General features: G+C 40.1%; 1 protein-coding gene across 1 annotated transcript in view; it reads left to right on the forward strand.

Annotated features, from left to right (window-relative positions):
- LOC135216581 (clotting factor G beta subunit-like) overlaps positions 1-21,687 on the forward strand; it is a 46,223-nt gene extending 24,536 nt beyond the window's left edge. Inside the window, exons 6-8 of the mRNA XM_064251960.1 lie at positions 17,245-17,428; positions 17,942-18,087; positions 21,652-21,687. Of these exons, the coding sequence (XP_064108030.1) occupies positions 17,245-17,428; positions 17,942-18,087; positions 21,652-21,687 (366 nt within the window). The remainder of the gene's footprint in view (positions 1-17,244; positions 17,429-17,941; positions 18,088-21,651) is intronic.

Consider the following 21,687-nt stretch of genomic DNA (forward strand, 5'->3'; position numbering starts at 1 on the left):
CATTGATTAAAATTTTCGTCCCCCCCATGGGTATCGAACCACCGTCCAAGTTGTAACGGGGACGAAATTCAGGACAGTCCAGTGACGCTATCCATCCAGAAATCAGCAACAGAGACGCTATAAGTTCATATCGATTCTGACCTTACAAATCACCCTCGATCTGGAGCTTCGGTACATATATGAAAATATATCATTTGGGAGGTAAAGTGAATTTAGATATTAAAGGACCATTTGTAGCTTCATTGATATATATATATATATATATACTATATATATAATATATAGTATATATATAGAGAGAGAGAGAGAGAGAGAGAGAGAGAGAGAGAGAGAGAGAGAGAGAGACGAGAGAAATATATAATATATATATATATATATTGTTACGTACTATAGGCCTTGAGAGAAGCTAGATACGTAAACGGAAATAATTGAGGGATTTCAAGAGGGAATTCGCTTGTACTTACCGTAAACTGATAGTTATTAATTTCTTTCTTTAGAGGGAAGGTCGCCAGAAAACTCAGCTCGTACTTTAAAACTATTTATTTACAAAAAGGCCCGTGCTGGCCTGGAAGAAAAGTTAAATGATATTGGCCCCCCAGTTGGGGCTTATAGTCTCATCCAATTCAAGCTGATTTTCATTCACTTGGGTTAATGCACACTTGCGGCAGAGAGACACGTGACTCATGGAATCTGGCAAAGAATCCCAGAATTAAACGAGATAAAAGGAAAAATGACTTCTTGCTTTGATTAAGCTGATTAATTCTCTAACATTGGGGAAGGTAAACTCGAATGGTTCACTGAGGTATGCGCGAAAACTAGGTCTTTAACAAGTCACAAAGGGAGCACGTGGGCCCGATGGAGGACAAAGGGCTTCTGATGTAGAAGGGGTAAAAATAAGAATTGAAAATGAATTTCGCAAGAGTCGTATGGTAGTAAAGGTGCTGGGTTGAAGTTTAACACACTTTTCAGACGTACCTTTATGCAATATTTAGTTGTATCCTTGTAGAAGAATGCGGCCTGACCTCTGTTCAGGTCTGGGTTCGTGGTCCACCAGTGCGTCGTGGGTATGGCCTAATTTTTGGGAGGCTGGCAATTTGACCCCTGTCCGAGATCACGTCTCGCAGCCGACCTCTGAGAGCGATACTGCTTGTTTCGAATCACGGGGCTTCCAAAAACCGCCTCGAGCATTGCCTGAAAGGTGGTAAACACAACGCCAGCAAAATTGGGAAGGAAAATAGGTCTTATTGTAGAGTCCCTAAAATCCCATCTCGAAGCCTAGCTACTCTTGTGACCTGCCTCTCTTACCCTAAGCTTCCGTCAGACCGGAAATATCATTCCTACGACATACCCGCTCTCCAACAACAGTAGCTTCAGGAGACGGCATGGCTGCTACTTTATAATTAAATATACTAAAACTCTGCTGGGAAGGCGAGGCGTTCTATAGGACGTAGCAGCTTCCCCCTGTTTAAGAAGGCATTCACTCCCTTTCGGGCGTGAAGGTCTTGGCTTAGATAAGTTGATCGCCTCGACAACCCAGTTACCTCCTACTCTAACTTGAAGTTTTTTGAGCAGCGATACGGCTGACTACAATGGCCTACCTAACTTATAGGCAAAGATGCTAAGTGATGTAATCTAGCCTAAAGTAATAAACAATACGGGTTGTCTGTGACGACAGTCTACTCTACCCCTAGATAAGGTTACTTGAAAATTCTACTTGCTACTAACCTAATGCCCCCTGGTACTAAATCATTAGCCTAACCTACTCAATACAGTTAAATTGAAGACGCAATCATTTCCAGAGTGTGGTACGCACACAGCAGTAGTTCAGCGACGGAACCGTTTAAAATACATAATGAGAGGTAATGATGCGTGGGGATGATGAGTGGTTAATTTACCAGGAGGGAAATGCAATGAGGTAATTATATTTTAAGTGAGGGTTAGTATTACAATGGCTAGGGGTTAGAGGGTTAGTGCTACTGGCAGAGATCAGGCGGCTGGGACCTTCTCTGGGTAGGTGCCAGGATCATTCTGCAAATGAATGCGACACTGTACCTCGGGCACAGGTGTCAAGGAGAGCATGTGGCTCTTTTGTGTTAGTTTGTTAATGATTGGTTACGTCCCTTCTTCTTCTTCTTATTCCTCCAGGACCTGGCTATACCAGCCTCCAGGAGTAGACGGAGGCACCGACTCTGGGGAAAGGCCAGAAACGAAACCGCCGGCAGGAGCAGAGGCAGGGGTAGCCTGAGGGATTGCAGGAGACCCCAACCCCCTACTTTGGTCTCTGCAGCAACCGTCGTAGAGGTGGAACCATACTGCAGGGGAGGCCCTCACTCCCGGCTGCTGCGACAACCGTCGTGAGGGGAAAGCTCCAGGCTGACTCCTGGTCGGGCAGTTCCTGGTTTTCCAGAGGAGGTACAAAGGTAAGGTCTGCCGGAGGTTCATCCTCGGGCGACAGAGGTAAGGATGAAGAAGAAGGAACTAGTGATTGGGCCATGGGCTGTGGTAAGCTCCATGCCTGTTGGAGGATCTCCTGTAGGAGGATCCTTGGGTAGGTTAGGCGCCGGCACTAGCTCGGGGCCAGGCGCAGAAGTCAAGTTCTGTGGTGGCTCTACGTCCAGGCTGGACGGAGCTTGGCACTGCTCAGTGCTGCCAAGTGGCACTGGCAGAGAGTTGAGGTCGACTGGACCTGTGACGGGTACCGGAGGTGCAATACCTCTCAGCGTGCCCTTGGAAATGGGAGACAGAGGCTCCTGTCTCTTGTTGAAGGCTAGGCCTTGTGGAAAATGGGACAGTGTCCGCTGCTGATAGTTTGCTAGGGCACCTAGGCCAATTAGTAGAGTGCCCTATTACGTTACAGGTTTTGCAACGGAACTGCGAATGGTCAATCTCCCTCCTTGGTAACGGGGGAGACTGTTGGTGGACATACTTCCTAGAGGAAGTAGAATTTCGATGGCTCCTTGCTTTGTAGTGATTTGTGGTGGGGCTAGGACCCCTAGGCTTTTTGAATTTTGAGGGGAGACTTCATGTCTTGCCTAGGAGGAGGTCATAACCTCCTGGGATGTAGCTTGCAACTGCAAGGGTACAAACTTTGGAGAAATGAGGTCGGGTGATTCTCAATTGCACGGTTGGAAGGATCAGCTTAATGTGATGATACCTTCAATGGTGATCAATCGACGTCTATCAACGTTAGCCCCTCGGGGAATTCTGTCTTCCCGTATCAGGGAGACTTGAGCGCCAGAGTCGTCGTAGGCTCTGACGTGGCTTGGCTGATAATGACTTTGGAGGGGTGCGACGGTTATAGGGCCCTTAGCTGGGGGTCCTAGAGAAGAAGGATTAGTAATGGCCATTGCGACGGCAGGAATAGGATTGTGGTTCGCGCACCCTCCGTAGTTGGCAGACATGTGACCTTGCGGCCACAGTCTCGGCAGAACTTGTTCCAGAACCTCTTCCGTGGCACTGGATGATAAGGCCGAGATGCCCCCACAGGTTGCGAATCTGCGGAGTCACCAAGGCTGGCAGTGTGCTCTGGCACAGGTGAAGAGTCCTCTCTGGCAGTGATGTGACGTGGGGAGGTTAAGGGAACCTCCGTTGAATCACCCTCGGAAGCAATTTTGGGGTTAACTGGTGGGCTTACCTCTTCCAAAAGGGAGGAGGTAGGCGGTAAAAAGGTAAAAAGGCTGGCAGGATGCGGCAGGAATTTCTATCTCCGGCACTGGATCAGGACCAGGCTCGCAAATCGAAAGGATGTCAGGCTGACCAGAGACGCGGGACTAAGAGAGACAGTGGGTGCAGGGCTGGAAGCTGGCAGAGTGGCTTGAGCAAGGATACTCTCCTTACGGGCCTTCTCCCGCTTGATGTCGAGTTCCTTCTCCTTGAGAGCGAGCTCATGCTTTCGCTCCTCTTCCCTTGCCTTCCTTTCTGCTTCTCTTTCTTTTCTCTCTGCTTCTCCGGCTTTTCTCTGGTTTTCCCTTTCTTCCTTTTCTTGCAGGCGCGGCAGCCTGCTGCGCCTTTATCCACTGGTCTAGTGCTGGCCCAGTGTAACCAGCCTCCTTGCCCAGAGTTATGAGGGCTCCGAGCTTCTCTAGCTCTCTGGCAAAGAAGTCGCGGGAAGCAGGGGAAGACATTTCCCTTAGGCTGCAGGAGAGGCTCGGATGAAAATGATAATAATGACCAGGAAGGGTACGGAATGGAATAGGAGTGCCTACTGTGGAAAGTGGCACTCACTTGGAAAGGTGTTCTGCGACGTGGTAGAGAAAAAGTCTGAGAAGACTGGGTGCTCTGTGGCACTTGGGAAGTGTCCCGTAAGTTGGTGGCACTTCTGGATTGGCACCTTCTAAAGAGGTGAAAAAATCAAACGGAGTGTGCGGCGTACGTCACACTTAAGGGCGTTCCTAAGTTGGGAGACGCTGGAATGGGCTACCTGTAGGTCCAATAACAGGTGCACGGCACTTATGAGGAGGCGTTCCTTGGTTCAGTGATCCAAAATGGCGGATACTTTAATGAATTGGACGTTCCGTAAGGACGGACACGCAGGTATAGGGCTACCTGTACGTCTGTACAGGTGCGATGGCACTTCGGGAGGCGTTCCCTTGTTGAGTGTCAAGAGGATCATGACCCTTGTACACGACACACTAATTATTTGGGCGTTCCGTAAGGCACGGACACGCATGGTTTAATGGCTACCTGTACGGCCTGTACAGGTGCAATGGCATTATGGAGGCGTTCCTTGGAGCAACTGGTATCGTGCTGGTGTGTCCCGGACACTACATGCAGTATACTTAAATATACTGAAGTGAAATGGCACTGCTCATGGCAGAGGGTAATAGTGGAGAAGAGAAAGTAAAAAGGTGGGAGTACTTCAGCAGCCAGTCGATGGACAGTGTCAAGAATTAGTGGCACTGTGAAATGGTAAGACCTGACGTGCACTGGTGGTGGCCAGTCCTAAACTGGTAACGACTTCCCTGTCTGGAAGTAATGAATTTGCGTGGCACAACTGTGCGAATTGTGCTTGCGGTATACGCAAGTCTTTCGTGATAAAGAAAATGAAAAAAAGACCACTCGGGCAACGACAGGTAATGGAATTCCTAGAAATGCTCAGTCCCTCGCTGAAGTACTCGATAATGAAATAAATAAATGCTTGCAAACTGCAATGGACACATGCGCGTACGTATCACGCTGTGTAAATGAAAGACACAAGAGACTAAAATAATGTTATTCTGCATGCTATAATTAATGGGTAAGATGTAGTACTCTTGGCTTCGTGAATATGTTGTTTCTGGTTTTCTCTCTCTCTCTCTCTCTCTCTCTCTCTTCCTCTCTCTCGGAGAGGGTGAAAAATGATATGTGAATGAACTCCTTATATTTGAATTGAACTACTAATGTTAGTTTAATATGACGCAACTTGCGTTAAATGATTTACTTACGTTAACGTTTACTGAAAGAATTGCTTTTGAAAACGTTTTATGAAAAATGATAACGCGCTGTCGCGTTGAACGATTTTTACGTTAATGTTTAGCAGGCTTGCGCTTATGAAATGATTTGCGTTTCAATATGAATTTCACAAAGACGCGTTTTACGTTAACAATTCTTGCAAGTGACTCTACTTTTAAGATTCACGTTAACTTTACGTAAGGACAAGTGAAAAATTACGGTAAGGATTTGAAAACGATGTTAGCAAACAATTGTAAATGAGTTACGTTAAGTGAAATGAAATTTTCGCTCAGCGCGCGAGTGAGCGATGCGAGGTGAAACACGTGAGCCGAGAAGAGCGGGTTAGCACCACGGTGTGCTAGCAGTGATGGCGAATCAGCTGATTCTCTGTAAATGCGAAGGCAATTTACAACATAAAATACTACTTTCTTATCAAGGCGAATTACGTTAATTTTTCTGGCAGGACGATAGATACTAGTACAGACATTGATATTATTTACGTTAAAACTTCGTGACTTACGTTACTTTGCTTAAATTGTTTAGATAATGTTGAAAGAGGAAACAAACATGGCTGCCGCTGTGAATGAGACGAAGGTTGGTTGAGACCGCGCAGGCGCGAGAATGCTCTAAGCTGAATTTAAGCTGAGAGGTAGCGGTTACCAACACTTGGAATGAAAACTAAGTTAAAAATGGATACCCTAACATATCACACACAAAAGAATTGTACATTCTTTTGCCGTAACTATTAGTAAAACACTCCTAACTAGCTAGGCTTTCAAACACAGCAATAAACCCTGGCAAAGCACTTCCTAGTTTTGATCTGGTTCTTTTCTGGCATCTATTCTACACACGTGCTCTGTCTCGTCCGACGAGGACAGCACAAAGTAACAGAGAATTCGCGGGGTAAATTGTTTGCTCGCCGCTAAAATAAAGCTCTGGCGCATTCGCCGCCTTACAATAATAAGATTTCTACCTACGCATTTGTTTAACACACTTCTACAATAAAAATACTTAAACGTACCTTAAGCTAACATTGGTTTATAGAATAATCATATTAATGAATGGAATACCTTACCGTGAGTCAGTGTGTCTTCTTTCCCTGCAAGTGTGCTGATTTATTTTTTGTAAAATAATTTACAGTTTACGTTTTACAACGGATAACGCGATTTACAAGCTTTTTTTAAGCAAGCCCGGATTCGATCCTCGGCGAGGTCGACAATGTTACGTATATAGGGCCTTGAGAGAAGCTAGATACGTAAACGGAAATAATTGAGGGATTTCAAGAGGGAATTGCTTGAACTTACCGTAAACTGATAGTTATTAATTTCTTTCTTTAGAGGGAAGGTCGCCAGAAAACTCAGCTCGTTACTTTAAAACTATTTATTTACAAAAAGGCCCGTGCTGGCCTGGAGAAAAGTTAAATGATATTGGCCCCCGGCCCCGTTGGGGCTTATAGTCTCATCCAATTCAAGTGATTTTCATTCACTTGGGTTAATGCACACTTGCGGCAGAGAGACGGCACGTGACTCATGGAATCTGGGGCAAAGAATCCCAGATTAAACGAGAAAAAATATTTTTATTGTTTTGGGGAAAAAATGAACTTTCTTGCTTTGATTAAGGCTGATTTTAATTCTCTAACATTGGTTGGGGAAAGGTAAACTCGAATGGTCACTGAGGTATGCGCGAAAAAAAACTAGGTCCCCCCCCCCTTTAACAAGTCACAAAGGGGAGCAACGTGGCCCGATGAGGACAAAGGGCTTCTGTATGTAGAAGGGGTAAAAAAATAAGAAATTGAAAATGGAATTTAGCAAGAAGTCCCGTATGGTAGTAAAAAGGTGCTGGGTTTTGAAGTTTACACTTTCAGACGTACCTTTATGCAATTATTTTAGTGTATCCTTTGTAGAAGAATGCGGCCTGACCTCTGTTCAGGTTTCCTTGGGGTTCGTGTCCACCAGTGCGTTCGTGGGTAGGCCCTAATTTTGGGAGGCTGGCAATTTGACCCCTGTTTCCCCGAGATCACGTTTTCCTCCCGCAGCCGACCTGAGAGCGATACTGCTTGTTTTCGAATCACGGGGGCTTCCAAAACCGCCTCGAGCATTGCCTGAAAGGTGGTAAACACAACGCCAGCAAATTGGGAAGGAAAAATAGGTCTTATTGTAGAAGTCCCTAAAATCCATCTCGAAGCCTAGCTACTCTTGTGACCTGCCTCTTCTTACCCCTAAGCTTCCGTCAGACCGGAAATATCATTCCTACGACATACCCGCTCTCCCAACAACAGTAGCTTCAGGAGACGGCATGGCTGCTACTTTTATGAATTAAAATATAACAAGAAAACTCTGCTGGGGAAGGCGAGGCGTTCTTATAGACGTAGCAATATATAGAGAGGAGAGAGGAGAGCGAGAGAGAGGGGAGGAGAGAGAGACGAGAGGAGCTCTGAGAAGAGAGAAGGAGAAGAGGAGAGAGGAAGAGAGAGAGAGAGAGGTGTATATATATATATATATTATATTATATTTACATATAATATATATATTATATATATACATATATATAAAGGAGAGAGAGAGAGAGAGAGAGAGAGAGAGAGGAGAGAGAGAAGAGAGAAGAGAGGAGAGAAGAGAAGCGTGACTGTAGAAGATCATTATTTTTTACATTTGTGGGTTCAATTGACTAGTGATGTTACTCTGTTTATTTGTATGAGCACGCTTAAGTTCATTATATAATATTGAAGCGTGCAGAGATAAAGAATAGAAGGGGGAATTTTTATGTTTCATTCAAAAAACTAAAAATATTTCATTTACCAAGAGTTTAGACAAACTGTCTGGTGCACTTATGAGATGGTCTACACATATCTAACAGTATACACAAACTGATCATTTTCCTTGGAACTCTTAACGTACTACATTCTTAAGTAAGATTTACACTATCGAGCTAAAAAGTTATTTTATAGAACAATAATATGTTCTTATACGCGTAAGTTAAATTAAACATGCAATCATTCGTAACCTATTCTTGGATAGCTGTAATATTATAAGTTTCCCTGAGAAATTGGTCACTTCTTGTTGCCTTCTCACGCAAGTTCGTCGACTGTAAGCACCATTTGCGAACCATGTAAACTATATAGGAAAAACATGCAATCGTTAAAATATTGGTAATGGCCGAGATCACAGTACTGTAGCAGTCTTGAAATAATGTAGCCTTCCTAATCAGTAGTCCTCTGCCTTTTTGAAGCCTTGAATTCGTTGTTGTGCACAGAATTTCAGTAAGCCAGTGGCGAGCACAAGGAGGAAGTTCAGATTCAGAATGGGACCTCTAGCACAACTCAAACTTTCCAAGGGCCTGATTATGTTACCCAGATACATGTCAAACTGTGGCCGCAGCAGTATTGGTTGCTACTAACACCAACAGAGTTATTATTCGTTGATGTTTCTGCAGGATGATAAATCAGCGGAAAGTTAAAGGAGCTGAAGGATTACTTTATTACGCTTTATAGAGCATCTTCTCAGCTACTCTTTACTGCCAAATTATTTCTTTTTTTGCCCCCTACTTCTTCTTTAATGTCCTTGACTAATTTCTAGGTTATAATCTTTATTTCATTTCTATCTCATTATAGCTCTCTGTCCTTAAATCTGTAGTTGCATCAGCTGGATTAGGGAAAATCATTCCGTTACAAATATTCTTCCGTTTTCCAAAAATTAAAGTCTAGCATAGTAGTTGAATAAGTACACTCTACATTTCTTGGAGTATGATCAATGTTTCCCTTGTGGAAGGCTCATTTCTTTTTTGTTTGTTGGGTGGGATGTACTTGTAGTGCTCTTTCTGCTCCTGCTAATTATTTTGTATATGTTATCTGTATTTTACTTGGTCAAAATAATGATTCCAAATATTTTCAAAATTTTTACTGCAGTTTCCTTGCCATCTTGGTTGCTATTTTGAGATTTAATATTGATACTTGTAATAATAGATCATTTCCCAGTCTTATTCCTATATTATGTGGCCTAATTTGTTAAAAGTGAAGCATTTCGTTTTCACGTTTAATTGTCCTGGATTTACATCACCCACATGAAGTGTAAAACAGACTCATTCATCTCTTATCCTAACATCGTTGTTGTAACTGGTGCCTTGATGCATGTTTTCTCTCTCTCTCCTCTCTCTCTCTCACCCTGAACCACGATACTTATCCGTGAATTTTCACTGTCGAATGTCACCACGGAACACAGTGATGGGATCTGACATCGGCATCATCATGGCCAGCTGTAATAAAAGACCTAAATTATCAGGGGATATTGAATTACTGGTTGTATTCACCCGTGAAAATTATTCATTTTTCACATTTCATTCATAAATGCTATCAGTTACCCGGGCTTTGTATCGTGTACCATGAATTCCCCTGATGATCGTGTAAACATAAAACATCGATGCCGCATCCTACACGTGATGTCAGCCAATATCTATTCACAAGTGCTTAGTTTATGAAGTTACGGAAATACATTTAAGGTGATTTTGAGGAGAGCGATGCTCTTCTTGTTGACCTACAAAAATTAGAACTCTGCATTGCATATCGTAATGTTTTCTGATCTTTTTAACGATTTACCTCTACTCACCAAGTATTCTACAATGACTCGGGTAGCCATCCTAGAGAATATGTTCTTTTTCTTTTATTACAAATACATTTCTTCTTTTGCTTTTTAATATGTTTTTTTTATCTATAAACTCAGTCTTATAACCATGCCTTTTTTGAGATGAATAATACATGTCCAAGAAATTCACTATCTCGGATTGATTAGATTATAAGCGACTAAAACACAAATTTGTAATAAACTTTATTTTGAGCCTTGAGTTATCAAGAAAGGAATGTAGTATATAATGATCTAAATGAGTATCATATCTATAACTCAATTTCACACAACCAGCTTAAAGAAAAAATTTATTATATGAGCGTCTAAGAAGGAAATACCATTATCATTTTCTATTCCAGCCTTGAAATTAATAGAGGAATTGAGATTAGTTAAAGCCTAAAAAATTATCAATGTCAAAAGAAAAACAGCAAATCATAATCATATCTTTCCCAAGTTTCGTCAGAATCTATTGTTTCTGGTGAAGATTCGGCGTTGAAAAATTCCATAGAAATCTTTTCAAATGCAAGATATGACAAAAAATTTAATCTTGCAAATAAAATAGGATTCAATTAACTTCATGAAAATATCAGTTGGTACAGGTATATCTGTAGGGAGCTTTTCACTTCAAAATTTCCTCCTTAGGTTACTCTGGAACGAGTGGGTCAAAATAAGGACCATCGTTCCATTTTTTTAAATTACTTATGAAATAGAAAGGAAGCGTCCAATCTCTTCTACACCAAGCCGCGGAATTAGGAATGAGAAAACACACAGTGCCGCACATATCGGTGCATGCCAAACATACGCACGCACATAATAAAATCTCTGTTTTACAGTACGATAGAATAACATAACAATGATCATATATTATATCATGATAATTACCAGTTTAACAATTGTCGCCATTATTCACGACTTGACAATGAGCAGGTTCTCATAGCCTCGATATCTCGTTTTGGTTACTGTTCCGTTGACTAATTACAAGCTCAGCATTTTATTGTATCAACATAACACATTACGATTCTCTGTCTCTTCTCTCCTTATCTCCCACCATGATCTATACAGTCAGAGCTAAAATATACATTAAAGTAATCTACTTATTACATATCTAACTTCAAAGAGTCAGTTTGGTTACTCAGGTACTAACGACCCGCTGGGGCTGAGACTTTGGCCAACAGGGACTCTACACCAAAACCTGCTAACTTATATTTTGAAGATTAACATTTTTAATTTTGTTAATGAAATCACATTATGAAGATAGTTTTCCTGTCTATTCAGAGAGATTATATAACACATTTATGGGTTGAGTGATTGCCCTCATTTGGTACTTTTTCCTTGTGATTTTTTTTACAACTCATGGCCTGTAGAGCAGGGATGGAAACTATGCACAGACTTTCTTGAATAGCTCCTGAAATCCTTCTTTAGCAGAAGTTTTAACCTCTTGTTATACGTTGCCTGCCATCTCTTAAATGGATTTATTGTCAGTTCCTTATATCCAGACTTATCGTTCAATAAAATATCTATTTTTCTCTGTACGTCGCATCTAGAACTACTCTTATGGTAATGGGAATCTTACTTCCTTTCTTCAGTTATTGAATTTTGTCAGAAGCTTCTTGGGTACTTTGTGTGTGTGTGTGTGTGTGTGTGTGTGTCTTGTGTATTGCTCAGAGTGATTACCAGCATTATTTCCTTAATATTAGAGAAATCCATCTCTAGTGTTACTCTCACATTACTTTAAAATTTTGCAAAGTCTGCAAAAAAACAATTATAAGTTATCAAGGAACCATTCTGAACAACCTGAGTCCAACCATAAAACTCCGGTGAGATGCAGACTCGTCCTGTCATGTTGCTAAAAAAGATACAAGAACGGCCTGAGTTCCACAATGTATTATATTGAACTGAATTCATTATAGAATTTAGGCCAAAGGCCAAGCACTGGGACCACTGAGGTGATTCAGCGCTGAAACGGAAATTGACAGCAAAAGTTTGAAAGGTGTAGCAGGAGCAAAAAACCTCGCAGTTGAACTATTCATCAATGGAGAGGGTGGAAAGTAAGATGGAGAGAGAGATACGAAAGGAGGCACAGTAAAAGGAACAAAATGAGTTACAGCTAGGGAAGAGACGCTGCAAAGAACGTTAAGTAGTGCCTACAGTGCACCGCATGTGGTGCACTGACGGGGTACCACAATAGATGGTCTCTTGTTTGTCACTTTTTCATAAGTTGTATTTCACGTTCACTATTGATCCCTGGTCCCTCTTCCTTCCAAGAACGTCCAGATTCGCTGGACAGCAACCCCCCCCCCCACCCAGTATGCAGTAAATGTGCCTCACTGTCGTACTTCTCAGCTCCAGAATTCCTTTAAAAACCTCATACTGTTGGACTGTGGGAACAGTTTTCCAGAGGATGTCGTGCAGTTAGAATTTCAAAAGTTCAATAAAAATGACAAAAGTTCAATAAAAATGACAATGCATTTCTACCCTGATACTTTTCTTCTTGCATTTTGATACATTTTATCTATTTATTCATTTATTGTTTTTCTTTTTAATAAGTGGGATCTCTACTTTCTGTATTTCCTTTTACTGCCTCTAACCTTTTCTTAATGAACACCATGCCCTGTAGGTGTCTACTCGTAGAGATGAGATCAAATGCCAGGCTGTCTGGTTCTTTCTTCAAACCTGACCGAAGTTCACCTATATTGGTAAATGCAACTCCAAACCCCGTGAACTACACCATAAGCCAAAAGCAAATACTTCTCTCCCTGAACATCACTGGGAGATTGCTCAAGGATGCAGTTGTCAGAAGGGAAGGTGCCAAGTTCCCCCTCTGGTTGACCGAGCTTTTGAGGGATTGTAAGCATCACAGCCTTACAGCCACAGCAGTCGTGGCGTTGCAAAAGTGTCTAATTAAGGTAGAGCTAAAGTAGTCGAATTTATGTATATATAAAAGTGAATGTCTGTATGTTTGTCCACAACAGAAATATGAACCGCTTGACAGACCCAGCAAAATTTGACACACAAAATCAGACCCTATCCTCGTTACAGACATCAAACGCAGACAAACTGAATGAAATCTTGGTGGTCTTTTTTTTTTCACCAATTCCGTCAGGTTTTCAGGTTTTCCTTCAGGTGCTTTTTGGGTTAATGGTCACTTTTTGCCTGAGCGCTCCAGGTTTTCTTCCAGGTGCTGTCATACATGATTAACCTGCAACAATAAATCCCCTATAACATCAATGTTTTTACAAAATTTACATGAATATTGATCATAATTTATGATAATTATTAGTATAATTGTTTATTACCTCAACAAAATCAACACTGAAAACATATATTGACAATTTCTATAATAGACCATTCAGACTTTGGCCTACCCTTTCCCCCAGAAACGTCATAAGAAACCAAAACGCATTCGTTATCACGCACAGAAAACCGAAAGTAGTCACAACTCTCTTTACACTGTCTAAAATCACCGTTGTGATAAAAATCAAATATTTATACAGCCAACAGACCCTGGATCTTAACAACTTATGGTTACTCTGAAGCTATTTGTCAAGTTGACTGCCTGCCATCTTGATTTTATGCGATAAGAAGGTGATAATCAGGCAACTGAAGGGTCCCTGGTTAACTGAAGTTGGGTACATGCCCAAACCATTCTTCGTTGCCGTAGACCTACTGACGCGTCTTTCATCAGCTGTAGTTGTTTTTCCGTTATTGCTGCGAAATTATACTGTTAAATTCTGATCTGACCGGGAGAGAGAAGAGGAGAGAGAGAGAGAGACGAGAGAGAGAGAGAGAAGGCTAATGTTAGCACAGGCTTTTGTTGACGGTGAGGTAGTTTCTGTGTGATATTCGTATTTAAATATGGCTTGATATGATCACTACCGTGGCATTCTTTTGTTCATGGAGAGTATATGTAATTCATCAAAGGATCCCCTATATAGTCTCTAAAATTATTCTTTTGTTATTCATTTCCATGATTTAAACTCTTCGGCCACTAACTTTTTGGTATACGTAAATTTCTGCTTGTTCCCCAAGAAGAGAGTCTTCTTTAATAAATTCAAGACAGAATTATTATTCACAGGAAAGGAAAGCATTTTCAATGATAGCACCAATGCTTTACTCGTCAAAGGAATTCAAATGTGATGTGAGAACATTTTTCTGAGTCCTTCAAATTTTTCCCTGGCAGTGTTGGGTTGTTCAGCTAGTGGTTAATATATGAGGACATCTTGAATAGAAACCAAGTTGTTGAAACATAAGGAACGAATTCATTTGCTAATCAAGTGTCGCTAACATACTAAACAACACAAGCACAACAAAAGTAACAAAACATATTATAATTGTAGTTCAACAACTCCAACACACAAACAAGAGGAAAACGGTTAATACAATGCTTCAAAATTAATCGAGTTCTATGACAAGCCACCATTAACTACCATGTTGGTAAGCTTCACTGACTAGAACAGCTTTTACTGAAAGTTATCCATATAAAAGAAAAAGATTAGTATTCTCGTGAGAACATATTATACATATTTATATAAATATATTGTTATTTGTAACGTGCCTTGGCAACAGTTTGCTATAAAATGGCTGACAATAATACAATAAACTGGGAAGAATGAAAAGAGACGGAACCCTTGATTTTCCTTTCACCAAGTTACTGTAAATGGAAGATTGTCTTTGTGCCGGAGCTTTCAAGTATAAAATTTCTAAATGGCTAGCTGGCCTCCTTTACCCTCTCTTAGGCACGTTTTCTCCCAGTCACATAAAACATTCGGAAGATTTTTGTCACAGATTCAGAGAAGCACATTTACCACTTCACAACATAAAACTTTAAAGCTTGATGTAGATTCCCTATTCACAAAAGTACCAGTACAGGACGTTCTACAGTTTTCGCGGGAATAATTATCCTCCTATTCAGATCATTTTCCACTGGATCTTGACCAAATAATAAAGTTAGCTGAATTATGTGCATCTAATAACGTATTTTCATTCGGGGAGTCATTCTACAAGCAAAAAATTCGGGTGCAGCATGGGTAGCCCTTTAAGTCTCGTTTTAGCCAATCTATACAAGGAATACGTTAAAACTATTGGAATAAACGCAATAAAAACCCAAAACATGCTGTGGATGAAATATATAGATATTCTAACATTTTGGGATAATAGGTGGGGCAATTTCAACGAATTCCTTTCAGAATTAAACGCATAAGTGCCCAGCATCAAATTTAAAGTTGAATGGTAAACAGACAACAAAATTCCTTTTCTTGATGTTTTAATAATTACAAACACGACAGATTACAAATTTACAATATACAGAAAACCAACATTCTCACGTTGCTCCATTTGCTGGAAGTAACCTTCCATTATACTCGTGACCGTCCAGTTGATTCATGAATTGCTGAAAAATGCCCATGTAAATTGGTGCTCAAGATACTGAAAAGAAAATGGGCTTATGATGTGCACACAAGAAATCACGGACCATACACCGACTTTTTGATCATGGAGTGGCTGTTGTTGGTAAGTGTTTTGAGAGAGAATGTATCCCGGCAGATGGAACGACTCCTCATCCGAGAAACATGTGATGCCCAACATTTGTTGGTCACAAATGCCGGGAACCAGCGATTGTATGTGATTCTTTTCTCTTTATCAGCAACTTGGAGCTCCTGAACTATGGTGACACAATATGAAGGCAATTTTGTCCTCCTTGCAGTTAGTTGACATGTTGAATACGATCTGATAGGTGTCTCACAGCTTTCGTAGATGGCATCTGCAGACAGTGTTGCATGAACACCATGGTGTTCTCCAACATTTTCAGACTGCCATTAAACGAATTGGTGACCTAATAGATTTACACCTTGAAAACATGCTGTTCAGTACTGTAGGCTCCATCGTGATGAGAATTTGTCTAAATGACTAAAGGGTGCGGAGTCAGCAAATGGCTATTTAGTGAATATCTTATCGCTCCGACGCACACCCTCTTGACCTTCCTCAAAGATCCGTATACAGATACACAATAACAGAAAATTACAGTATATACGGAAGAGGGACAGTACAAACAATTGCAGACAGTCCGAAACCAAAATATTCACGCTTAAGCAATGGGAAAAGAAAGGGGAGGAGCAGTGAATTTCGTTGGCGTCTGATCAGAATTATCACAACCATATTTCACACCAGATACTGCCGAACTTCATAAACAGCTGAATTCCAGTTCTAAAAGAAATATTACACGTGCTGTCATTACTTCAAAATATAAAACATTGCTCATCAAATTTCTCTTCTTGTTCAGGATGTCTGCCTCGCTCTTTTAAATAGATTTGATTTTATTAGTTATCAGCAAGAAATGCCTTTTTTTTTTTATTTATTCAAGTATTCAAACATTATACAGTATAAACGAATGTAGTCATTATGTGTGATCATCATTAATTGCCTTACAGAGTCCGCCTCTTGAAACCTGGAAGTTGTCATAGGAGAACACGACTGGTCGACGTCAGACGAGACGAGCATCACAAGACGAATAAAACCAAAATTCGTAAATATTTACGTTTCTCTAAAGTTCACTTGCGACTGTCACGGAGCTTTTGATATCCGTATTCGTCCATTAGCTTCGTTCCCATAAGTTCCTTGTTTCAGAAGAAGTACAGCTTCATTTTGTAAATGTTTTTATTGTACGTTCACAAAATTCCTTCTCCCTTTACTGTCCTTTTAGTCTTTGTGTTCTGATGGTATATTTATTTTGCCTTCTTTGATAATGTAGAGGTTTTCTTCTCTTCATTAATTTTCCACCTCTAAGGCATCACGCTTAGTTAGTTTTTATTGTTTTTTTCTAATTTCTTCAATTCTTTTTAGTCTTGTTCCTTTGTCATAATTTACCTTGATTACTACATCCTCTAGTATGGTAAATTTTTTGCTGCTGTGACTTTTTAAATAGTATATCCAATTGTTTTTTTAGAAATATAGTAGAACTTTGAATAGGTCACCGTACGCACTTTGTTCACAGATAGTGTAACTACACCCGATTTAATAGTTCTGTAATGTGTTCACGACATTTCTCTCTAAGACAGCGCACATATGTCTGTAATTCGTGTTTTATCATTTTCTTCCTCTTTAGATGGTCGAGAAAATGTTTGCACATTATTATGTTAAATCTATTACATTATTATGCTTATATTGTTATTTTCTAATCCATTTTCCCTTACTTCCTTCTCAGATAGTGCGGCACGAAGGCTTCTCCTTTAGAAAACCTGTACAACATGATATCGGTCTCGTGGAATTGGACGAACCACTCGATTTCCCAGAAGACAATTCCGTGGCCCCAGTATGTCTTCCTCGGCCACATCTGAGTCATCCGAGGACGAACGCCATGGTTGTCGGATGGGGAGCCACAGAGAATTGTAAGCAAAAACATGCATTGTTAGGGAGAGATGGACAGAAAGACAGCTCGGAAAGACGACAGTTTTGTAATTTAATCGGTAATTCTAAAGAATAGTTCGGCACGGACTGTAAGGAACGTAACCGCGGATACGACATCCACTAGGGATTGGGGCGTTCACTGTATTTCGCCGTGTTTAGTACTGGCCCCTTGGGGTTAATTACAGTCGTCCGAATAAATATTACTTAAAATTCTTGTTCAGGAGGTAAAACTGCATAGAAAACCGCAACTCCATAGTCTAGGGCCCTAGGCCGCCGCGGAATAGTAATATAGATCTACCGTTTAATCATATAATATTATAATCCATAGTTTTCTCTTATCTCAACAATTCCTTCTTTTAAAGAAAAATATATGAATCCTGTGAAATGTATAAAATTTTATCACAATACTTGAAACAGTAACTAAATAAAAGAGAATATCAGGATAAGAATGAGTTGCAGCATAATAAACAGAATGAAATCCATGTTTCCAACAGTTGGCGGCCGTTCGAAAATCTTGAGATTTGCCAACGTCAAGACGATGACCAACGAGGCGTGCCAAGTGCTTGTCGGATTAACGGGCGGCGTCACTCCCAACACGATTTGTGCTGGCCATCTTTTCAGCGGTGAGACCGCCTGCTATGTAAGTAACAAAAAGAAAAAGCACTTAAGTAGGATAAAAAAAATCTAAAATCTACGCACTTTACTTCCTGTCAACACCTTTCCCCGGGCTTGTCAACCCCAGCCCCACCCTCCTCCAAATCATTATCTCCATTCATGACCCTCCCCCATATTCAAACAATGCAACCCTCACCCCCCATAACCAAACACCCCCCAAAAAAACCCCCCCAACCCCCCCCCCCCCCATAGCTGAATATTCTTTCCATCCCCTTCTCTCCCAAATGAGACAGAGCGAGAGACCTAACCCAACTTGACCTAACCTACCCAACCTAACCTCACTTAACCAACACTAATCCAATCCGGCCTAACCTAACCTATGGAATCACGGAACTTATTACAACTAAAGATCTGCAGAGAGACAGACTAACAGAGAGAGAGAGATAGAGAGAGAGAGACGTACTTGCTAAACACCCATACCTATGAACATTTTAACTGTACTGATTGAAAGAACAAAAAAAAAGAAAGAAAGAAAAAAAAAAAAAAAAAAGAGTACATTTATTTAATACTTACATTTGCCAGAAGAACGCGTTAAAAACTGGATATTTATAATGAGTAGTAATCCAGTTACAGTCATGTACGGGTACAACGCTGCCGTAAGTGGGTAATTATATAATCGAAGGTAATTCGACATTCAACGATCAGTGCTTTCATGGTTTTTATATCGTTACCTACCTTGATATTGCACGTACCGGGACAGAAATGCAAGCCAATAAATATTCTCAAATTGATAATGTGGTTTTTTAAACGAGGTTACAAAGTTATTCAAAAACGAGGTTACGAATTTTGTTTTTTTTAAACAAGTTTACAAAGTTATTTTTAAACGAGGTTGCAAAGTTATTTAAAATATCAGGTTACAAAGTATTTTTGTAAACGAAGTTACAATTTTTTTTACAGGGTTACAAAGTTATTTTTAAACGAGGTTACAAAGTTATTTTAAGAACGAGGTTACAAAGTTATTAGAAAAATCTCATATAAGAACGATAAGTCGATAACAGTATATATTCCATACAAATAGAGAAAAGCTTAACGAATGACGAATAGTCACCTTTGGCTTGACAGGCGTCTGCTACGTTGATTAGTTGTGAAGAAGAAAGCCTGACTTTCATGGTTACCCTCGAAATTCATAATGATGAATTACATTTCATTACATGACAACAGTTCTCCTTTTCCAACACTCTCCTTATATCTTTAAACATTCTTGAAAACTTTGTAAGTTATAACTCTTTTACTTCCCCACCTCCAATCTGAAGATTTCAACTTTTTAAAATTTATAAGTAATTTGTAACCATCTGTCTTTCCTATTTAAAATCGTAACTAGAGAAAACCTCCTTCATACTCGAAAGGAATTTCGTTATTCCGTGATGACTTAAGTTGTATATGAAAAAAACAAACGTAAAGCCATCACATACATGATAAATCCAGTTGTGTCGGTCTTTTGACTCAAACCGTGAATTTTATAAGGCGTAGCAAATTCACACACACAAAAAGCAGTAAAATAGAAAATCTTCCAGAAGTCTTTTTATGTAATGATAAACTCTCTATTCTAAATAAGCGCTTCGCATATTTTCTTAGCAAATTCGCAAAACAGAGAAGGAAAATAGGAAATTCTCTCGCTGTCTATTAATGTAGCTACTGAGAGATTCTATTTGTTTTCAATCTTTAGTTGATAAGTGCATCCATCGCATATTTCCTTAGCAAATTCATAAAACAAAGTAACATTCAGTTATTAATTCTGAAACCCTCCAAACCTAAAGGAGGCAATTCCTTTTTGTATATCTCACAGGGAGGCGGCTCGCTGGAACCTTTAGCTTCTCGAAGCAAGCTTCTATCACGTTTTTTCATCGTTCAGAAGAAAAATGAAAGCACCCACTTCTTCAAATCGATTGTTGCTCCTACGCAATATACAAACCCTTGGTTCTTTACAGTAGGAATTACTTTAAGAGCAGCTGAAAACAACCATTTAACTTTAAGCTACATAGTTACCTACCAACCTACTAGTCGCGTCGCCTGTCGGTAATATACCACACTGCTTTTGGCCGTTGGCGAGGGAGGAGAGGCCGCTCTTCTCTCTGCCCGGCATTCGATTTTGTCTATATTTTAGAGTATTGCGGATATATTAATATGTAGTTTTACATAATATTTGCAAATGTAAGTTTTTTTTTTTTTTTTTTTTTTTTTTTTTTTTAACTTTTGACTTTACACATTAAGCATTCTGATATAGTGGTTCATACTGTTTCACACTATGCGATTCTTGTCGGACCAAGATACGATTGCAGTGCCGGATCTAAATGCGACACAAAATTGCGCAAATCGTACATTTGTCCGACTGCCGTACAAAGTGATCCAATTATTAACAAGCGCTTGCAGTCTGCTCTCAGCCTGTAGTGGTGACTAGATGGACAGGAGGAGAAAATTATTTATTGTCTTTATTTATTGCATTTGAGAAAAAAGAAGAGAAAACCTAGAATTCACTGGGATACACCCTTTGAATACACAAAGGCACTTGCATGGTGCATTTGCCACCACTTCGAGGAGCTGAAGAGAGATAATGATAAATTTTTCAATTACTTCAGTGTCTAAAACAACCTTTGAGGAATTCTTGTCACGTCTACATGACCAGTTGCTAAAAGAAATACAACATTCAGAGATGATATTTCGCCAGCACAACAACTGGCAGTTACCATCAAGTAAGAGGAAATAATATGGACCTTTCCTTGTAAATTTGCTTTTCCATATAGAAATTAAAAAGGAGAAAATGAAAACACTAGTGTTAGCTGAAACATCTCTATTTATCGAAAGTATAAACTGATATATCTATACAAAAAACTAAAATCTTTTACTTTGATATAAAAAATCCATATCTCTCTCTGTTTCATTTAGTAATGTAAATAAAACGTAAGTGTTAACTATAAAAACTTCTCAAAAAATCATATATATCGAAATCAAAAGCTTTTAGTCCTCTTTTATATCAATATTCTGCCGATAACCTTCTAATAATTTCTGTATCAAAACGTATATGTAACCTTAATGAAAAAAACAGCAAATCATTTAGTAAATCATTTCTCAGTAGTTTTATACCTGTAGTTCTTTCTTATTTACGAATAACACTATTGTTATTATTATTATTGTATGGTGTTTTTTCGTTGCATGGAACCAGTGGTTATTCAGCAACGGGAATAACACTATTTATATCCCTCAAATGTTTTCAATACCCAATGCACCCGATCACAAGCAGTGGAAGTCTACTGCTGTCGCGCGTATATGCAGGAAAAAATCGCATAGTGTGAAGACACGTATTGAATGCAATGGCCAACTGCAATCGCGTCTGGGTGCAGCACCGGACATGGCCAGTGGGGCCTGTCGGCTGTAATCCGATGCCGGACCGGCAAATTTGCCGGACCGACATAGTGTGAAAAGGTACATTAGAAATAATAGTCGACTGCTAGTCGCATGTAGGTCCGACATCGTGTCGTATTTACGTACGACATAGTGTGAAAGGGCCTAATGGACCCACTTGGCCCTGCAGGATCATGAACGCAAAAAGGAGATGGGACTGGAATGA

Source organism: Macrobrachium nipponense, chromosome 6 (assembly GCF_015104395.2).
Source record: "Macrobrachium nipponense isolate FS-2020 chromosome 6, ASM1510439v2, whole genome shotgun sequence".
Lineage (NCBI taxonomy): Eukaryota > Metazoa > Arthropoda > Malacostraca > Decapoda > Palaemonidae > Macrobrachium > Macrobrachium nipponense.